We start from the raw sequence: 20,462 nt of genomic DNA, 5'->3' as shown, positions 1-20,462 counted from the left end.
GAGTTGTCTAGGTAACCAGCTTAATAAAAAAACATTTTAACTATTTTGCAACCAATGAAAGTGAGGAATTTTCTATAACTTACCTTGCCATTGGATTTTGCTCCACAATCGAGCTCCAATTCATCTTTTGACATTTGGGCTTATATCTTGTACTTCGGTCGCCCTCCAACAAGGATCAGGTTCAGTAACCCTCCTCCCCTCCCTCCCAGATTACCTTGTTGTTGGATATTGCTCCACCGCTCATGCTCCGAATCATCTTTTATGGTGTGCAACTCATCTTTCATTTCAGTCACCTTCAAGCGAGGGATAGAATTATGTTTCGTCTGAGTTGGCTCTAGGGGTTCACCAACGTCGCCACACCCAACCCAACCCACTCCACATCTCCCTCTTAGAGTACCTTTTTGCTGTTGGATGACGCTCCACATTTTGTGCTTCGATTCATCTTCGACGGAGTGTGACATCATCTTTTGATCACTTCGGTCGCTCTCCAACTAGGGTTAGGATTATGGCTCATTGGAGTTAGCCCTAGGTTGTTCAGGAGGTAGAGGCGATGCAAATGAGTAAGCATAAAAAATGATGAGGGCTCATTGCGGTGGTTGGGGTGGTGCATAGGAAAAAAAAGGGGTTGTGCGGTATGAGGAGGCGACATAAGGTGAGTGTAGATAAAATAGCCTATTAGATCATAATTGTGATTTTGGTGATTAATAACAATATAGTCATTGAGATGAACAGGTTTATCAAGAATATATGTTAGTATGTCTCATAGATGCAATATATAAAGGATTCGCCACCGTCAGGATAAAGTTCAATTGACTTAGAAGAAGTCTCAGCAAAATTGACTTTATATCGAGTTTGTGTGCCATCGATACCACGAGATAAAAATCATTTATATCGAGTTTGTCTCTCTAACTTATTTACGTTTCTGTATTTATATTCTTGCAATTTACCTTGTTAGAATAGGTTGCAATCTTTTTGAACAGTGAAGTAGACACACTAGATAAACTTAGAGCGTATTTACATAGAAATTAAGATATATTTATCTTGTAAAATTTTTGGAGCTATTAATTTCTAAGTATCCTAATTCACTGTCTCTTATGATGTCACCGTTCCTCACAGTGAGGAAGAGAATGACAGCATCTAGAGTGATGGGAAGAGGGCACTTAGGGTTTAGTTTGTATGGGTAGAATATATAAGATGTCGCAAAAGATGAGGACGGTGGAATGTAAATCTAAAGGCTAGAATTATTCACTTAGATTTAGAAGAGAAATGTGGCAAGTGATTTACAGATAAACCCCAAACAAAAATAAATTATTGGTAATGTATGTAATTACTTCTTTTATTCACCGTTTTACAGTGTTGCACGGTAGTAGTATTTCACCATTGTCACCTTACACCACATACATGTCGGCAAATGCTACAGACATCACTCCTTGCCAAGAAGAACACCATCACCCAGCACGATAGACCACGGACGCTCACCAGACCGGTAGCTGGTAACAGAACTTGGCGTCATACGGCTCGACCTCCACCATCTTCGCCGCCGGCGCCGGCGTCGCCCTGCCGCTGTTCGCGCCCAGGACCTCCCTGATGGCCCGCTTGAGCGGCCCCGACGCCCGGGGCAGCTGGCTGTGCACCCACTCCAGCAGCGACGCGGCGTCGTCGGCGAAGTCGCGCATGTGCCAGTGCAGCAGCTTCGGCACGACGACGGCCCGCTGCTTCCTGCCGACGACGCGCACCGACGATTCCAGGTACTCCACCTTGGCGCGCTCCAGTTCGTTCGACACGTCGTCCGCCGTGTACACGCGCAGCTGCAACGAGAAATCTTTATCGGTTGATGCAACGGGAGACCAAGATCACTACCGGTTGACAGCTGCGCGTACCGCCGGCGAGGAGCGGCTGCCTCTGCACAGCGCGAAGAGCACGTTGGGTTCAGGGTATCCTAGCCCATACGAATGCAGCAGGTCCCTCTCCCGTTCGTCCATGATTCCCTATTCATCATCGTCGTCAAGCTATCCTCGTTCAGAATCATATTAAAAGGAGGCAAAGCAAGTATTCTGCAAGAGTGCATAATTGAATTGTGTGAACTGTTCTTGCGTACTTGCTTCCCTTCAGGAGAGTGCCTCAGGATGAGATGCTCGATCGACAGAACGTTCAGCACTGCTCCTCCGACGTTCACTGAAGCCTGAATGCCTTTCAGTTCATGTTAGATATGTGGCTACAGATTCTGAATGACAGATTTTTCTCGGCGGAAAGAATATTGTAAGTTACCTGATTCAGCTGTGCAAGAAGCTTGTCTGGGGATGGAGGTAAACCATGTTGAAGAAACGCCTGAAATCATTGGAAAGTGTAAGGGAACGACTGCACTCGAATTGTGTTGTATTCATTGACAGGTGCAATATTTATAGATCCCTAGCGCTTGGCGTTGTGCTCACCGAAATCATGTGAGGTTGTTGTTGACCTATACAAACGGAGGTACTGGTTAGATTGAGCACCGAGGACATTGATGGCCTGAGGAATCGGTCGCTAACACCACCCCAGCCCTCTCAGTCGGAGCATGGTGCAACGTGAAGGCTGCGACGAAAATCTTGAAAAAGTGTGGCTGACATTCCCTTTGTGAAGACGTCCGCAAACTGGGAGCTTGATGGCACATGAAGAACCTTGATGTCGCCTAGTGAGACCTTGTCGCCGACAAAATGGAGGTCTATTTTGATGTGCTTCTTACATTGATGTTGTATCGGGTTAGTGGACATGTATGTCATACTAACATTATCATAACAGACAATGGTGGCTCCGGAGGGAGGATGGTGTAGCTCGGTCAAGAGTTGTCGTAGCCAGCAGCTCTCCGCCACTGCATTGGCAATACCTCGTTACAACGCTTCGGGGCTCGAACGCGAGATGGTGGCCTATCGTTTGCTGGACCAGGACACCAAGTTGCCACCGAAGAAAATGCAGTAACCTAAAGTCGGTCGTCGTGTATCCGGGCATCCCACCCAGTCCGAATCAGAGTAGGCTATAAGATCGTTGTGGGATGATCGGTACAGGTGGAGATCAAAATGCAATGTGCCAGTAACGGAGAATGCATTTGATGAGGTGTATGTGAGCGTCGCGGGGATCATGCATGAAGAGGCAAGCTTGTTGGACGGTGTGATTGATGTCCGGACGGGTTAATGTAAGGTATTGAAGAGCGGCGACTAAACTCCGATATTCAGAAGGATTTGAGAGAGGTTTACCGGAGGTAGCTGAAAGTTTTGATTTGGCACCGATAGGTGTGAGGCAAGGGTTGCAATTACTCATGTTGGCACGGTCTAGAAGATCAGTGGATAATGGGAAAGGAAAAGGCCCCGAGTGGTGGAGTGAACCGAGACCCCAAGGAAGTGCTTCAGGGGACCAAGGTCTTTCATGAAAAACTCACTGCATAGTCGGGAGATGATGGAGTTGAGGAACAATGTGGAGTTGGCAGTGAGAATTATGTCATCGACATAGAGGAGCAGATAAGCAGTGTTGGTTGAGGATTTGTAGATGAAGAGGGAAGTATCATATTGGAGGAAACAAAGTTGAGAGATTTGAGAAAAGTGGTGAAGCAAAGAAACCAAGTTCTCGGCGCTTGTTTGAGGCCATAAAGAGACCGGTTGAGCTTGAAAACATGGTGAGGATGAGAAGGATCCATAAAGCCAGTAGGTTGCTTGGAATATATGATCTCGGACAAATGGCCATAGAGGAATGCATTTGACACATCTAATTGGTGAATGGGCCAGAATAGAGAGGTGGAGAGGCTCAACACAACTCGAATGGTGGCTGGTTTGATTATAGGACCAAAGGCGCCTTGTTGTGTGTCACTTTCATTGCGGTCCTCGACGGCTGTAAAGTCGCTTTCAGTGATGTCCTTGGGTGGCCAACCTTCGATGTCTTTTCTTGACCTTTAAAAGTTATATTATGGGTTTTCTTCCCCCATAGGTTGGTTTTTTTTTTGTAGGACCGAAGGTTTGATCGTAATCTATGTCGGCTTGTTGGGTGAAACCACGGACGACCCAACATGCTTTCTACTAATCAAGGGAGGCATCTAGTTTATGTTTATGACAAAAAAAAAAAACCATTTCCTAGTGACTATGTTGGCACCTGGAGGAGTTGGGACAAGAGACCAGGTGTTGTTGGATTGGAGAGCTGTGTATTCCTCAACCATTGCGCGATACCAATTGGGATCTTTGAGAGCCATGCGGCATGATGTCGGCAATGGAGATATAGAATCGATAGCACTCAAGTTGAAGTGTTGTTTGGGGGTGAAAGAACCCGGATTTAGAGCGTGTTTGCATGGGATGCATGATTTCATGTGGGGGGAGAATCGATAGTTGTGGAGGTGCAGGCTGCGGGGGTGTGGAGCCAGGAGAGGTGGGAGCAGGAGAGGCGAAGCGAGACACCCTAGTCGGTCACTTCTATAGAATATGGCTTCACTACGGGTTTTGGAACCGGCAATATGCAAGCGGCAGTGATAGCTGGGTCGTTATCACCGTCGGGCCTTTCTGACAGGCAATGATGATATTTTCAAAAAAAAGAAAGAAAAAGATGACCTCCCAAGCGTCTCCACACCCGCTCTGCCGCGCCCAGGCATCACCGTGACTCGTCCACCGCACACTCCCTGCATAGAAAAATGCGGTGGCACAAAGGCCGTTGCCACAACACACCCTACCGTTGGAAGCCCTACCGCGTGCCCACTCCTCACCTCGATTCGTCCATCATGTGCCCTGCCTAGAAAAATACGGCAACACAAAGGCCGCCGCCACAACACACTCTACCGATGGAAGCCTTGCTAGATTCTTGAGCTCCACATCACGTCGTGCTCCTCAACCTCCACACATCGCCACCACAGAGAGAGAAGGTGGTGAGGGCGGCGACCATGAAGAGGCCGATGAGGGTGGTAGCCATGAGCTCAGGAAGAGGGATTGGATCTCGACGGTGATGGCTGTGAACGAGAGAGAGAGAGAGAGAGAGAGAGAGAGAGAGAGAGAGAGAGAGAGAGAGAGAGAGAGAGAGAGAGAGGGGACAGAAGTACTGCCAGGTTCGAACTTAGAGATTTTTTAGGCTAAGGATGGGACAAGGATGTGAATATGAGATGACTAAAATGTATTCAATTTGATATTCGGGTCCGGCTCCTAGGTTCACTGTCGGTTCATAACAAAGACTGGTAACGACACTATCACTGCTAGTTTTTATTATCAATCAGCAGTAATAGCAACCTATCACTACCAGTTCTTTTTTAAAACTGGCAATGATATCGTTTTTCTTATGAACTGATAGTAAAAATAGTATCACAACTGGTTTTAATTGATCCGACACTGATGAGGTGGTAAATAAGATTATTTCTGTAGTAGTGGATGTGTCGGGTCGTTGGAGGGTAGTAGGTCAGTTGGCGAACATGGAATGGATGGCAACAAATCGCGTGATCTGCGTGCAGGGGAGGCAGGTGAGGTCAGCTGCACAGGTAGAAAATCCTGCAGAGAGGACTGCGCCACAGGTTGTCGGCCGGTAGGAGCGGAGCGTACTGGGATGAGATCCAAGGATGATTTGAACATATCGATTGCGGATTTGTGTGGCTGAGCTTGTGTTGTGGTCTAGGATGGGCAAAGGGAAACTATGTTTCAAAGAACACCATATGCCTTGAGATAATAAATTTGTTTGTGGACACAGCTAGACAACGGTATCCTTTGTGATCTTGTGCATAGCTAGGGAAGACACAAGGTGTAGATCACGATGCGAGTTTATGGGGTGAGGTGGATTGCATGTTGGGATAGCACAAGCATCCAAAGACTTTGAGGTGGTCATACTTTGGAGGAGCGAAATAAGAGTTGATAGTGTGTAAGAAGGTGAAAGGGTTTAGTAAATATGTTGCGGTATTGAGAGCTTCCACACAATATGAGAGTGGCAGAGGCATGGGCTAAAATGGTGCAAATAATATTGTTTATGGTGCAAAGAACACGCCCAACTTTTCCATTTTGAGCTGATGTGTATGGGCAAAAGAGGCGCAAGTTAATCCCACGAGAAAGGAGGAAGGCACAAAGACGAGAATTATCAAATCCGAGGCCACTATCACATTGAAAACTTTGAATAGACACATGGAACTGATTTAAGATCAGGTTATAGAAATTGTGTAAGGTGACGAATGTATCTGATTTTTGACGCAAGGGAAAGGTCCAAACGTAATGCGTAAAGTTGTCAAGAATCACAAGATAGTATTTGTAGTCACCAATGCTTGGAACGGGAGAGGTCCAAATGTCTCAATGTAACATTTGGAATGGATAATAAGTTATTGTGGTTGAAGAAGAAAAAGGCAAGCGTACATGTCGTCCAATTTGACAAGCATTTCAGAGGCGACTCAAACTGGCTTTATTGGAACCAAAAGGCAACGATTGCAATGACAAATGAGATAAGGAACGACGACCAGGATGACCGAGTCGCTGATGCCATAAATCAGAAATGGTATGCGCCGACAGAGCTGTGGAAGATTGAAGCGGGGTAAAGGAGCCGATGGGATACAGAGCACCCAAACTATTGGACCTCATGATCTCTGTATTGGTTGTGAGATCCTTCACAGAAAAAACCAGTGGGCTCAAATTCCACAGAGCAAGAATTGTCAGTTGTAAATTGGCGCACAAAGATCAGATTCTTGACAAGGTTAGGAGTATGAAGGAAATTGCTGAGGGTAAAACGAGAATGAGGCGTGTGAAAGGAGATGTTGTCGGTGCCAACTGCCAAGAACAGGCAGGGCATCCTCGTTGCCAACAATGACATGTGTGGATGGAAAGGAGGAAGAAGCGTAGGTGGAAAATTTACCTGGATCACTCACCTTGTGGGAGCTAGCACCAATCGCCGGGGCATGGCGGTTGGCCGGCGGATGTGGCATGAAGCGCCTGATGAGACTTTGAACATCCCAAGCCGAAGGAGGGGGGGGGGGGGGGAGGCATGACCAGTAGCAGGTGCTAGTGGGCCAGGACAAAGAACACCAGAGCCGGTAGCGCCTATCCACGGCGAGCGCCAGAAACCCGTGGCCGGGGGACCTCAACCGGGATAGGGTGAGGAAGCATATGGAGGCTGCTGCTGTTGATGCTGAGGTTGGCCGCGGCCGCCGGTAGAATTGTTGTTGTGGCTGGTGTTGCGACCACCACGAACCTCGACCACGGCCGCGGTGACCACGCCCACGCCCACGTCCGGAGTTGCTGGAGCGATCGGCATCAGATCGGGCCGCCGAGCCATTGCCGGAGGAAGGAGCAGCGCTAGTGGCAACTGGTGCGGAGTTACTGGACGACGAGGGCGCAGAGCTGGTCTGGGATAGTTCCTCAAAAGTGAGCATGTCCGAGCCTGCATGAAGGTACGGAACGCAGGCATGAGAGTGCGCGAAACGCCAAATTTGTTGTTGAGGCCGTGGATGAGTTGGTGAATGAGAGCGTGCTCAGGAACGGGCTGATCGCAATCTGCGAGTTCATTGTCTGGTGTCTGGAGTTTGTGGCAATAAGCGGAGATGGAGAGATTGCCTTGACTCATGGCATGGAATTCCGCTTGACTGCCCGGCTAGGCTTGTTGCCGGAAAAGATGGTGTTGAGATGAGTCCAGACACCCAAAGCTGTGGCCGACTATTTCATGACCATGTCGAGTAGTTCTTCTGAGATCGTGGCGTAGATCCACATAAGGACAGTAAGTTTTTCACGGACCCAATCGGAATCTTGGTGATTGGGCTCGATGTCTTCGACGTGAGACAGAAGAGCAAAGCGGCCAAGAGCAATGAGGAAGAGTGTCTTCCATTTGGAGTAATTGTTGGACCGGATGTCAAGAACGAATAGAATCAGCAATTTGATGTTGATGCTGTGAATTGCCTGGGAAAGAGGAACAGAAGATGGTTGGGAAGATGGCATGGCAACTGGAGTGGGTGAGGCAGCAGGAGGTGGGGGAGGCGCGTCGCCGGCAGCAGCTGCGGCGGAGGTCTGGGCGCCGTCGCTCATAGTGGAAGAATATCAGATCTCCAGGGAGATGACTACTGATACCATGTAAGGGAATTGCACTCGAATTGTGTTGTATTCATTGACAGGTGCGATATTTATAGATGTACAAGAACGCTAGGGACGAGCGCTTGGCGTTGTGCTCACCGAAATCAGGTGAGGCTGTTGTTGACCTATACAAATGGAGGTAGTGGTTAGACTGAGCACTGAGGACCGTTGATGGCCTGAGGAATCGGCCGCTAACAAAAACTAACTTGTCCTGAATTAGAATTATTACCCAAACATCGATGATCGACTTCTACTTGATATGAAAATGGGTAGCTTACAGTACATGCATCACGCAGAAGTTGTAGATGTTGATCCAAAACGCCAGCTTCTGCTTGTTCGTCAGGAAGCTCGGATCGACAGCGCAAAGCTTTTGCATCAAGGCTCTGTCAGACGCAGAACAAACGCCATCAGAGCTGAAATTTCTTCTGGCCATAGCACAACATATCTGCCGGCAGGTAAACGGGAGCTCACCTCAAGTTCTTTATGTCCTCAAGGCACGCCGAAACGCGGCTTGCGTCAACCGAGCCTCTCGTGAACTCGACAAACCTCTTGTGGCATCCAATCTCTTTGGCCGCTCCTCGCTCGCCTTTCGACGCTCTACGGTCCTTGAGAGGGCTCATGGCCGCGGCGGCGTTCGCAGACGCCTTCGGGACAAGGCCTCTGGAGCCGATGCAGGAGATGTGGAGCTTTGACGTGCTGCTCAGCTCCAGCTCTGCTGCATCCGTCGTCTTGTTCAGCTTGTGGAAGATGGTCACCGTCAGTCTGAGCAGCTCCTCGGAGAGTTTGTTTGGGCTGTTCAAGCAGGTTTTCCTCTCGGGAGGCGTCAGATTCTCTGATGAGTGGCAGTGGCTGCTTCTTCTGACGTGCTCCAATTCCTCGCCTAATCAGAGTATCAAATAAATCATCTAGTACTACTTTTGGGTGTATAACTTTATACTACAAAGATTTTTAGAGAATTCCAGCTGGAGTTCAGATGATCGAACCTCTCCACTAAAAACATGCAAAGTTGCAACTAAACTCGTGATGCTCATGTGCTATATCAAACAGAATGAAGTCCTTATGAACACATTACGATCGATGGAAAGCGACAAAAATAATTGAACTTTATGTGTCTAACACCAGTAACACTTGTACAAGAACCCAACAAACTCTGAATTTCCAAGTGCTTAATTATGCTGAACATTTTGTACCTTTGGCACAGGCAGATCCGACAGAGGCCTTGCTCTCACATTCAGGAGCTTCATCGCTGCCTGGACAAGGCAGCTTTGGTAGCTGCTCGGCTCCTTGGAGCTCCCTCCTCGACAAGGGGTGCCTCTGCTGGCAGTTCGGTGGCCAGTTCTGCTGCTGCTGCTGCTGAACAATGGACTGGTCGGTCCACCTCTGCTCCCGGCGCAGGCGCAGGCGCAGGTCCTCGACCTTCTTCTCGAGGTAGAATATCTCGTCCTCCACCATTGCTAGCTCTCCAAGCAGGCCCCCAACCTACACCAGGGAATCGAAAATCAAATATCGATTCAGCAAAATGTTCAGTGACACCCTTTAATTTTCTCACGTTCTAAATCCATTGCTACGAAGACAAAGTTTTCGATTTTGCGACAATGTGACTGGAAAATTACGAGCAATTGTGATACCGTAGAGATGTTCTAATTCTACCACGAAAGTGATATTTCAGGTAAGACGTACGAGGAGTCAGGATCCGAGGAGACCAGATCTGAGAGAAAAGGGGGTGAACATCTACAGACAAATCGAGATTGCGATGTCAGTGTGTGCCAACAGTCCTTGGATGTCCTCTTGTCAGAAGTCAGAACCAGGTGACATCGGATGGCAGATAGGAATCCAAAGGACACACTGTGTCTGCACTTGGCGTTGTTCACCCGTACTCAGATTTCCGAAAACTTCAACCCGTAAGAATAACCGTTGTGGCATCTCTAATAGTTGAAGCTAGTGTTAACTCTTAGATGAGAGAACACTTATTAAAATTTATATTGATTCTGTCGTTCATAATTTTTCATAACTCACATGCTGAGGTGAGTGAGGCTTATTAGACGAGTAAATAATGGTTCTTGAAGAGAGGTGATGAAGAGCTAACACTAGCTCTAATTATTGAAGATGGCTAAGAGCAGCTCCAATGTATGGGAAAAACGAACCGTGGCTCGGGGAAAACGAACTAAACACATTGGAGCAGTCGAACTGTGGGTGTCAGAAAGCAAAATCGGACTTCAAATATGATTCGACTCTTGCCAAATAAAAAAATATTTTTTGCACATGGCTTGTAGGACCGGGCGGACAGAAGTAACAGGTGGAGTCTTCAGCGTAGCCGCGCGAAGGAGGAAAGAGAGAGAAGAAAATATTTTTTATTTGCCTGTAGGACCCGCTCACACTGGAAGAAACAAACCGTGTAAAAGCGAACCGAACGTTACCCCTTCGATTCGACGATACACTGGAGCTGCTCTAAGAGATCTCGTGTTGTTACGTGATGTTCGATGCAGACACGCAGCAGACATCAATACGGGAGTGGCAGCATCACGTGTGTAAACTTCGGACGCTGATGTGAGATGTTATGATGACTGCAGTGATGTTACAGTTGCAGTCATATTTGTTCTTCATGGTTCTGACTCAAGACTGAACAGTTTCAACTTTTAACTAGAGATTTTAACCTCCTTATCACAACTTAGTACTACCAAACGGTAGAAAGTAGCATGAAAAACACACTCGGAAGTCAGAATTGCAGAGCAGAATCTGCTCCAATGCTTTTGCAGAATTCAGTTTAATCTAAGGAAGACACAACATCAGCTCAAGAGTATTATACTGAATTACCGATGAACCTGGATATTTAGCAACCGCATGCAACATTCAAAGAAGAGAAAAGGTGCCAAGAAAAGGTTTCAATTTCGCATGGGATTCACTGAGCAGAGCAGAGGTTGCTTGATTACCTTGGTAGGAACCAGCGCGGAGAGGCAGCAATGGCAGACGACCCGCCCCTGCAGCGAGCACTGCAGGACCCTGCCCAGCCGCTGCTCTTTCTCGAGCACCGCCTCCAGCTCCGACACCTGCACGCACACACCGACGCCCGCAGTGTTCATCAGCTCAACCTCCAGTGCCAACGCATCGGTCATCCTTTGATCCGCAGGCTGCGGCCTCACCTCGAACTCGAGCTCGAGGCGCTTGTTGCGCTGCTCGTCCCTGTCCATGAGGAAGTACATGAGCTTCATCTTGCACCGCCGCACCCGGGGCCTTCTTAAACCTGCACCCGTCCGCCCCCGCCGCCGGTGGAGGGAGTAACTGCCGGCGGCGGCGGTGAGGCGTAATGGCGGCGGCGAGCTCATTTATGGACCTCTCGACCCCTTCGGTGCGAGCAAGAAAAGGAGAGGAGAGGAGAGGAGAGCAGCTCCGCGGCGCGACGTCTCGCTGTCAGCACCGAGCGTACCGGACAAGAGCCCGCGCGGGTTGCCGCTTTCGGGGCAGGCAGGGAGGAGAGAGGGAGGGGGACGGGAGGCAACCGTGGCGGGACGGCGAGGACGCATCGGCGTCGCGTCACGCTTCCCGTGCGCGCAACGGGAATCGCTCGCCCATGCAATGCATGACCGGCTTAAATTCTCCGGCGGTTGGAGATCGGAGGAGTTGCTTACCGGGCCTGGGAATTTATGCTCGTCATTGGATCTATCAGTTACTTCAGAGTGTTTCTTGGATCAAGGATTTGGTACCGGAGATTTTAGGATTTAGTTCAAATTCGAACTAAATTAGTAAAAAAAATAGGATGCAGGCTGTTCGGATCCATGGCGAATGTTAGGATTTAGTTTAAATTTAAATTAAATTATAGGTATTTGGAGCCGAATTCTAATCAAGTGTGTTTAGATACAGGTGTTTAGATACAGATTTTATGATTCATTTGATCCAAATTCTCTATATCAGAAGAATCTAGTCTGATACCTCCTATCTATTAGGATAAAATCTATGTTTAATTCTTGTGTGTCTTATTAAAATATTTTTTTTAATAATAGGCGATGCACCTGTCTACAGTGAGACGTCCATCATGTGATATTATAAGTGTGTACATTTACGTGTTGTACCATTGGTTTTTTTAAAAAAAATCTCTTTATCGCAATAAGCCCGGCAGTAGTGTAGTAACATTTGCATACATAGGAAGTAGACATGATCGAGGGTCAGAAACCAGCGATAACCGTCCAGTCGATGGCTCAATTTTAGCATCATTCGACTATGTATGTAATGCTACAAAAGTTTGCATTGTTCGGGGAATATTAATCCCATCATCATATCCCATCGTCGTACGAATCTGACGTTATGTCCCAATGATCAACACATGACAAATAACACTGGCGTCCTCCTACATATGCTTCCGAAATGATTGGCTGCCACCGTGTAAAGATGCGCCGCTCCAAGTTTTATCTGCAGCGTGTATAGCGACGCCCAAACACTTCCCCTCCATTTGGACTTCTGGAGTATCACTGACACTTCAGGCTCACGCTGTGGTAGGTCTAAACACAAGATACATAGTCCAAGGCTCCAAACAGAGGTACCACTGGACCAGAATATTTGACTGGAAAGCCGGCATCCTATCATTTGGGTGATGAGCTCCCAGCAAGTTAGAAAACCTAAGGTCCATGTAGAACAACCAAAAATTTGGCTCGCCAACGTTACAAACATGCCCTAAAGTGCAAGATCTGTTGTAACTCACGACACAAGGGGCTAACATGAAAACATTATTGATATGTCCAGAGCTAAACATTATTAGCATGCTCAAGTTGCAGCCTCAGAAAAGCTGGCGAAGGAAAACAGTATCTGCTCCGGCGCAAAATTACTAGCGTACATAACACAGGAAAAACAAGTATATCCTCTTCAGCGAATCTCCACATCAAAGCGAAGGACTGGGAAGATCCTAGGCGGACTTCACCGTGGCCGAGTTGATGATGTCGATGAATTCAGGCTACAGAAAAGATATGACAAAAAACAGTTAGCGACTACGGCGGGTGATAAGGTCAACGCTGTCAATTTTGTAGTGTTCACAATTTAAAAAGAAACGGGACATTTATTGTCTTCCTGTATTTTTTGTCACCTTCAAAGAAGCACCACCAACAAGGAAGCCGTCAATATCGGGCTGCGCTGCCAGCTCTTTGCAGTTTGCAGCAGTTACAGAACCTGTAGAAAAAAAAAGAAGCAAAGATGACTTAGCACCTGGTAGTCTGGTATAAATAAGACAATAGCTCAAGAATGTATACCTCCATAGATGATCCTTGTAGATTCAGCAACCTCAGGGCTGACATTGGCCTTCAGCCAATCTCTCAGGGACGCATGCACCTGGAAAGATAGTACAAATCTGATGTTGTGCAAACAAGATAAAGCACCGTAGCAGAACAAGATATTTATAACCAGAGAGCATAGCCCAATGTTGAAAAGTTCACAAACCAGTAGAAAGTTGTGATTATCAAGAGACTACTTACCTCCTGAGCCTGAGCTGGGGTGGCAACTTTTCCAGTTCCAATGGCCCAGACTGGTTCGTAGGCAATAACCACATTACTCCAGTCCTTGATCCTCTCTGTAAAACAAACAGCCATTTGATCCTTTCAGCCTGAATTTTCATATAGCATAAATATTTTAACTAGGTAAATTCAAGGCAAGGCAAAACAAAGTCCACATGAACCAACCAAACTAGGAAAGGACAAGGCTAGTATGTGAATTCATCCAGTCGACAGCGACACACACATGCCGATTTCTGAACTACAGCTATCAGAAAAAGAAATTGTAATGCTGAAAATGGAAGTGACTTAGATTTTCTAACCATACTGAAGGCTTACCATGATATAATTCATGCGAACAAAATGAAATAAAAGTTCACCAAAAACAAACTGATCCGAAAAGATATTTAACTAGCCTTTGCAAGCTTATGTTTCCATGCCTGGGAGCTAAACCGTATAAGTATTTGAATATGTAATCAATCGACAATACATCAATATCACAAAAAATATAGTTAACGGTAAAGAGAATAAAAAAGAGCATATGCACAACATTAACAATTCAAAGGTTAATTCAACATATACATAAAAAGAGAAGGAACTAACTCAACGGGACCAAAGGTAAATGAAACATACCAGCAATTGCTTTTGTTTGTGCAGCAACAACATCCATGGTTGACCCAGATTCCCGCTGCTCAAGGGTCTCACCAACGCATGCAATGACCTTCAAGCCCTGAGCAAGTGCATAGGCAACCTTGTCTCCAACAAACTGCATCCAAGAAAGTGAGGAAAGCATTAGATGTGAACATTATTTGGATAGCAGTGGTTATGATGTGAAAAAAGTGACTAAAATGCATCAGAGCAACACCTTTAAAAACCAAACGACTACTTGGTCCCTAGGGGAAGGGTTAGAGAAGAATAGCTGAATGAGTCTCATCTCGGTAACTACAACATCGTTTCAAATGGCAATATGCACAAGTTTTGTTGGTTTTACTATCTGCACAAGCACAGTGCAAATTACATGGAATTCATAGATAGCATAAGATGCATCCTGGAGCATACCTCACTTGATTCCCCCAACAGAGCTCTCCTTTCAGAGTGTCCAAGAATGACCCAGGGAATGCCAAGGTTGGCGAGCATCTCAGCACTGCATTAGTAATGGTTTATCAATCAATCAATAGCGAAATTGAACGAGGAATGCATCAAAGTGCCATCTACAAAATGCTGAATAAGGTTATATGTGCAAACTGCTTAACAAATCTGACATTTTTAATGAGTATGAGTAACTGGAACTGAGTGAAAGGTGACTTGAAAAAGACAGCACTGTGAATAGTGATTAAAAGATCATGAGGCCTTATGCTAGTGTAGCCTCTACATTTAAGATTTATCATCAATCCTTTTGATGGCCATTACAACATACGGGGTGGTCAGACAGAGAATCATAGACTAACCTGACCTCACCGGTGAAAGCACCTCCCTTCTTCACCCAGCAGTTCTGAGCAGCAACTTGGAACTCAGGGCACAGCTGGCTCTTGACCACAGGAAGGAACACATAAGGAGGGCTGACAACGACCTCTGCAGCACAACAATTCCAAATTATTTATGTCGGCACAAAATAGGCTTTAGTAAATTTCTCAGGAGAACCTGCAATGTAAAAGGTCACTCCTAGAAAGCATCAGCTAAAGTTTTGGCATCCATACCAACAACATCTGGAGAGGGAACCTGTCCATCATTCAGAGTTTTGACAATCTTGTCAACCTGATCGGTGGTTCCGTTCTGCACGAATCAAGATTAACCATGTCAATATACAGTTAGCAAGCAATTCACTAGATATATATATATCTTTTGTATGATAAATTTTGCAACAAGCATCCCTCTTCCACTGCCAGCGTATTCCATTTGCAAAAGAAAGTTCCAATTCAACTATTCAAGCCTCAAACCTACCGAGTTCCATCCTAAGAATGTCAAGATTCAAGTCACTCTGACAAACATTGCATGATCTTCCAATAATTAAGCACGAAATAAATACTCAGGGGCTAATTTGTATGGCACATGAATGGATCTCCAGAAGTTGGCGGATCGCACTTATCTAGGCTGTCGATGGCATGCATCACAAAACCTTATGCCTGCAAAGGTTTATGATATGTCCGGGGCTAGAGCCTAGAAGGACAGACAATTAAAACAATGCCGCATGTGGTCAGAACCGGCCGGAACAATCATAACTTGCCCGAAGAACTTGAACACAGTAATACCGATTTGTAAGTATGGACAAGCTCTACTGCTCTTCAACATCAATCAATGCTATAGTCTAATTACGGGCAAATGTTTCGCACCACTCATAGTGCATGAAACAATCACAAGGAACCCAGAGAGCAAAGAACATGCCCAAATCACTCCAATTCTTGCCTAGATCTCCAAAAGAAATAACAACTTTAACTAATACATCCAGTCTTCCCAACAAAAGGTGCAACGCATCCAAAAAAAATACATCGATTCGCGTCGATCAGAATCGAGATCAATGGAGTTTTCCCACACATCTCAAGCGAAAGATCCACCTTTCCGAATCATGCCGTACTTCAATATCCCTCAGAATACCAACTTAACCGGAAAAAAGATCAGAAAAAAAAAGGAAATTTCCGAGCCGATCCATGGAGAAGCAAGAAAAGGTAACTAAACTATCGAAGGAGGAAAGGAAAATTACGCATTTCCAGTTGCCACCAACGAAGAACTTGCGGCCCATCTCGGCGAGGGTTGATTAGATTGGGTTCGGATGGAAGAGGGAAAGAGGGCGAGGCTTCGAGATTGGATTTGCTTCTTGTGGCCAGGATAATATAAAGGCGTAGTGAGGTGTGGCCTCTGATGCGATCACAAGAGGACGGCTGGCCCTTTGTCACGATGACATGTGGACCCTACTGCCACCATAAAACAAAAAAGCTAAAATAGTTACATGTACCAAAGAGGCTTACTCAAATATTTGCTTATCAATGGCTCATATGATTGCTTTGAAACTGATGTTTAAGATAGTTAAAAGCATCCCAATTCGCCACCATCTCTTTTTTTTTTTAAAGGAGAAATATATTAGGCAACTCCTAATGCATGATGTCTATAGCTATTTTAAAAGAAATAATAATGCAAGAAATACATGATAAGAAATAACCTCACAATACATAATGCCTATAGCTTATATCTAAACTGATTTCTTTGACCAATAGATACATATGATAACATGTACCACATACATTATATATCCCCTAATGCATATTAGTTCGTTTATTGTCTCTCGGATTTGAAGCCTAGCTTGTTTCTTTCATAAGACACCAACTCATTCTTTTTCCTCGTTTAATTGATTGCCATGTCAGATTTCATCATACATGAACATGCATTTAATGTCGAAGACATAAGCTATTGTGGAGCATGGGAGTACCCTTAAGACTACTCTTGGTATTTCAATGCAATTGGGAATAATTAAAACTAAAGGGAAACTCTACTCCACAATTAATTGCGCGCTTGGCATGTTGTGTGATGCCAAGAAGACGAAGATAATATTGCCATCAGCCGCCGAGGTTAGGGTTCAGGGGTTGCTACTTCTCCAAACCTAGAATCCATGACGAGATGCCGACCAAATGGTGGGCAACGCTGTTAAGGGTGGCAATGGTGCGGGTCGAGGCTAGGTGGAGCGAGAATGCACCCGATTCAAAAATCGAAACACTAAACTCGACATGGCCCCGATATTGATATCGGGTGCAAAAGCACCCCCGGTCCCAGCCTTGTGGGGACCCGAGACTTGACGGCATCGCACGGGTCCTCCAGCTCCTCCGCCAGCGCGTCGAGGATGGCGTGAGATCCAGCAGCCTTGTCACATCTCAAATCCGTAATCATGTAATTCAGTCTAATCATGTGTCATTAGCATCATGCTTAAGTTTGAGCAATTTTATTTTGGAGCACCAGAGTATCTTGTTTTGAGTCAATTGGATAAAGAAAGAAATTCGGAAGAGAAAAAAATAAATTCACTATAGAAACATGCTTCTTTCTCTAGAATGTGGGCCCCAACTGGTGGACCAACCACTCCCTCTCTCCCTTGGGCAGCATCCTCACCAACTTTCTCTCTCTCCCTCACTCTCCCAACTCTCTCTCCCTCCCACCGTGTAGCTAAAGCATCCCCCTCCCTCTCAAACCCTCTCTCTTTCTCGCTCGATTTCTCCCTCTAGAAGCCGAATCGAGGTACGTATGTATGTAGTATTCACGCGATCATTAGCCCATAAGTTTCTCATCCATCCAATTTATTTGCATTTTCCCACAAGATTCGAGCCGTTCTTGACGTCCTCGGTAAGAATGCGTGAATTGATGGGTCGATTTTGAGTTTGTAGCTAAGTTTACGGAGTTCTCGAGTTCTTAGGATTTTGAGAAAAAGAGATGATTCAGATGAGATTTGTGCTAGTAATCGTGTTGCTAGATTGGTGAGTTCGTTCTAAACTCTATGAACTATCTCAAATATATTTTCCTTTGGTTTGGAGAGGCTCGCAAATCAAATCGGTCGAATTTTCCTCCTCGAAGCAACCTCTCTGGACAACCTGAATAGTCTGGTATTGTCCGAATGTTCCATGTAGATCTGGAACATTCTGATGAATTATGCTCAAAAAATCGTTAGGGTTTATGGTGCAATTTGAGCATAGAACCTTTTGTGTAGTGTATATCAATGTTTAGGTAGAATGGATTTAACATGTGAATTAAATCAATCAAGGAAGTTCATCGAGAAGTCCAAGTCTGCCCAACCCGAATAGTTTGGGTTAAACCCGGAGGGTTCAGGTTAATTCAATTTAGATTTAGCAGATAACCCTCGCTCGGAGCCTCAACCGGACATTCTGGCCTAACCTGGAGGTTTCGGACTCAGCCCAGACCTTTCAAGTTAATTCAAAAATGGCTAACCGAGAACTCTGCCCGGAGTACAACCCGGAGGTTCCGAGTTTGACCCAGAGTCTCTAGACTCCTATTAGCTTTTCAAAATCGTTTAGATCATAAGATTTACTATTATTTTTGCATGTCTTTTACTTTTAGCTTGTTGTTATACATATTGTAGTATACATTATTGCACTTCATACATACTCATTATTGCACGTGTTCTTCTTTAGTGAACGAGGATCCAGAGCGTGATGCGAGTGTGGTTGAAGGTGACACTGAGCCACACGGATTTTATGAATTCTATGTGGATAGCATCAGGCAACCACCTAATGGTCTTTGGATAGTAAGGAGCTGTTCTTTGGCTATTTCACGCCCGTTGAAGGTGGTGGTAGGCATGAGTAGGTAACTACTCGGAGGTTATACTTTTGTGATGGAGCCTAAGGGCATATGACTTCATTCTCCTTTTGTTGTTTATAGCTTTAGCTTCCGTTGCATAGCTCTCTGTTCTCTTAGTTGATTAGTTTCAGTCTCCTACTAACTCTCTTTTACTATAAATTGTAAGAAATTATGGATGCTTAAGAACTTGTAATATAATTTAATTATTCGCTCTTTGTTAAGCTTTGTTGTGCTGTGATATGTTGAAGAGTTATATGTTCCAATATTGAGCATAAAACACATGTCGGGACTACCGGAGCAGTATTCTGATTAATCATTAAAGTCGTGAATAAGTAAATGATTAATTTAATGATTAATTAGAATATTGTTTGGACGGTTCCTTATAGGCCTCATCCACTGGTGTGTCGCACAGGCGTGGGATCTGACGGCTACCTCCAACGGCGCGTCGAACGGGTGCAGGATCTAGCGGCCTCCTCCGTCGGCATGTCGCATGAGCGCGGGATCTGGCGACCACCTCAAACGGGCACGGGATCCGGCGGCCTCCTACGCCGCCTCGTCGAATAGGAGGCGGAGCGAAGGCGTGGAGGATGCATGGAAGAGGGAGGAGACGTGAGGCGGAGCAGAGGCGCGGAGGAGGCACGACGTCGGGAGGCTGAGCGGACAGTGGAGGCGCTAGGCGTAGCGCCAAGAGCTCAAGAGGCACAGCGGACAACGAAGGCACGTGTCCTATTTTATCGCTGCCAGTCGCAATGTTAAGATCGTAGGCCATGGATGTTGGTCGTGGCCTGACTGGCTTGTTTAGGGGCCCGTTGGGGCACCCGTGGGGGCAACTATAGCCTTGGCCCCAAACCCGATTCGGGTCAGGGCCCCGACCCGATAGCTTGATGGGGCGAATTTTGCACCCAAACCCATCCCTGTTGGGTCTGAAACCCACAGGGCCCAACCCGACTCGCCCAGTTGCCACCCTTAAACGCCGTGTCGATGGGGCAACGAGGCGAGCTGCTATCTGCAGGTAGTAGGCTAGATCGGGGCATGAGTGTCATGGTGACTAGGTTAGCGAAGGATAGGGAATAGTGGCGGTGGGTCGCACGACGGGCGAAGTGGGGGTAGTGGTGTCGTGAGGTAGCCATGACGCCGGTGAAGACGCTGATGGCTATGACAAGTGAAGGAGCAACAGGCCGAGGGCAGCGGTGAAGTGGTGTAGATGATAAAGGAGAATGTCGGACGTGAGAGAAAAGATGGATTGTTCATTAACGGCCTCCAAAACTAAACTATCATGGCGCATTGTTGTGATTTAACATGTTAAAAAATGTAACTGTTCTTCCGTTGATGCCATTTTGTGGTTCAGTGGGCAAGCGTGGCGCAAAACATAAGCTGACTTTTTTCCGGGAACAAACCTTGGATTGCATCCTTGGACCAATTCCCTGCTTGTGCTCCGCGCACATGGAACGTAGGCGCAGAGGATCCCCACGGTGATCTTGTGGGCGCCTGTGGCATCCATCCCTTGGGCACAAGACGTCAAGACCAACGGGCGGCGAAGCGGCGGCGGATCGCGTGCGCAGCCGGATCACCTCGTCGATTCCACTTTCCAGCTGCCCTTGCTACCTTTTCGGATCGCAGCACAATGTTTATAGCTATTTTAAAGGAGAGATAAAAAAAATACACG

General features: G+C 46.3%; 2 protein-coding genes across 2 annotated transcripts; both read right to left on the bottom strand.

The window, feature by feature from the left end:
* Positions 1–1,216: 1,216 nt before the first annotated feature.
* Positions 1,217–11,746, bottom strand: LOC133896411 (uncharacterized). Its single transcript, XM_062337014.1, has 9 exons — positions 11,174–11,746; positions 10,964–11,080; positions 9,224–9,512; positions 8,505–8,913; positions 8,317–8,416; positions 2,269–2,328; positions 2,099–2,182; positions 1,881–1,988; positions 1,217–1,808 (listed from the first exon to the last, which is right to left on the bottom strand). Exons 1-9 carry the CDS (start codon positions 11,354–11,356, stop codon positions 1,476–1,478), a joined length of 1,683 nt encoding a protein of 560 aa, XP_062192998.1. The 5' UTR covers positions 11,357–11,746; the 3' UTR covers positions 1,217–1,475.
* A 992-nt stretch (positions 11,747–12,738) lies between these two features.
* On the bottom strand, positions 12,739–16,367 carry LOC133896402 (triosephosphate isomerase, cytosolic-like). The gene is made up of 9 exons (XM_062337001.1): positions 16,203–16,367; positions 15,202–15,277; positions 14,953–15,076; positions 14,564–14,648; positions 14,138–14,270; positions 13,490–13,584; positions 13,268–13,346; positions 13,105–13,187; positions 12,739–12,975 (listed from the first exon to the last, which is right to left on the bottom strand). Exons 1-9 carry the CDS (start codon positions 16,239–16,241, stop codon positions 12,928–12,930), a joined length of 762 nt encoding a protein of 253 aa, XP_062192985.1. The 5' UTR covers positions 16,242–16,367; the 3' UTR covers positions 12,739–12,927.
* Between the last annotated feature and the right edge of the window lie 4,095 nt (positions 16,368–20,462).

Source organism: Phragmites australis, chromosome 2 (assembly GCF_958298935.1).
Source record: "Phragmites australis chromosome 2, lpPhrAust1.1, whole genome shotgun sequence".
Lineage (NCBI taxonomy): Eukaryota > Viridiplantae > Streptophyta > Magnoliopsida > Poales > Poaceae > Phragmites > Phragmites australis.
The sequence above is the reverse complement of the archived record's forward strand: the minus strand, read 5'-3'. Positions and strand labels throughout refer to the sequence as shown.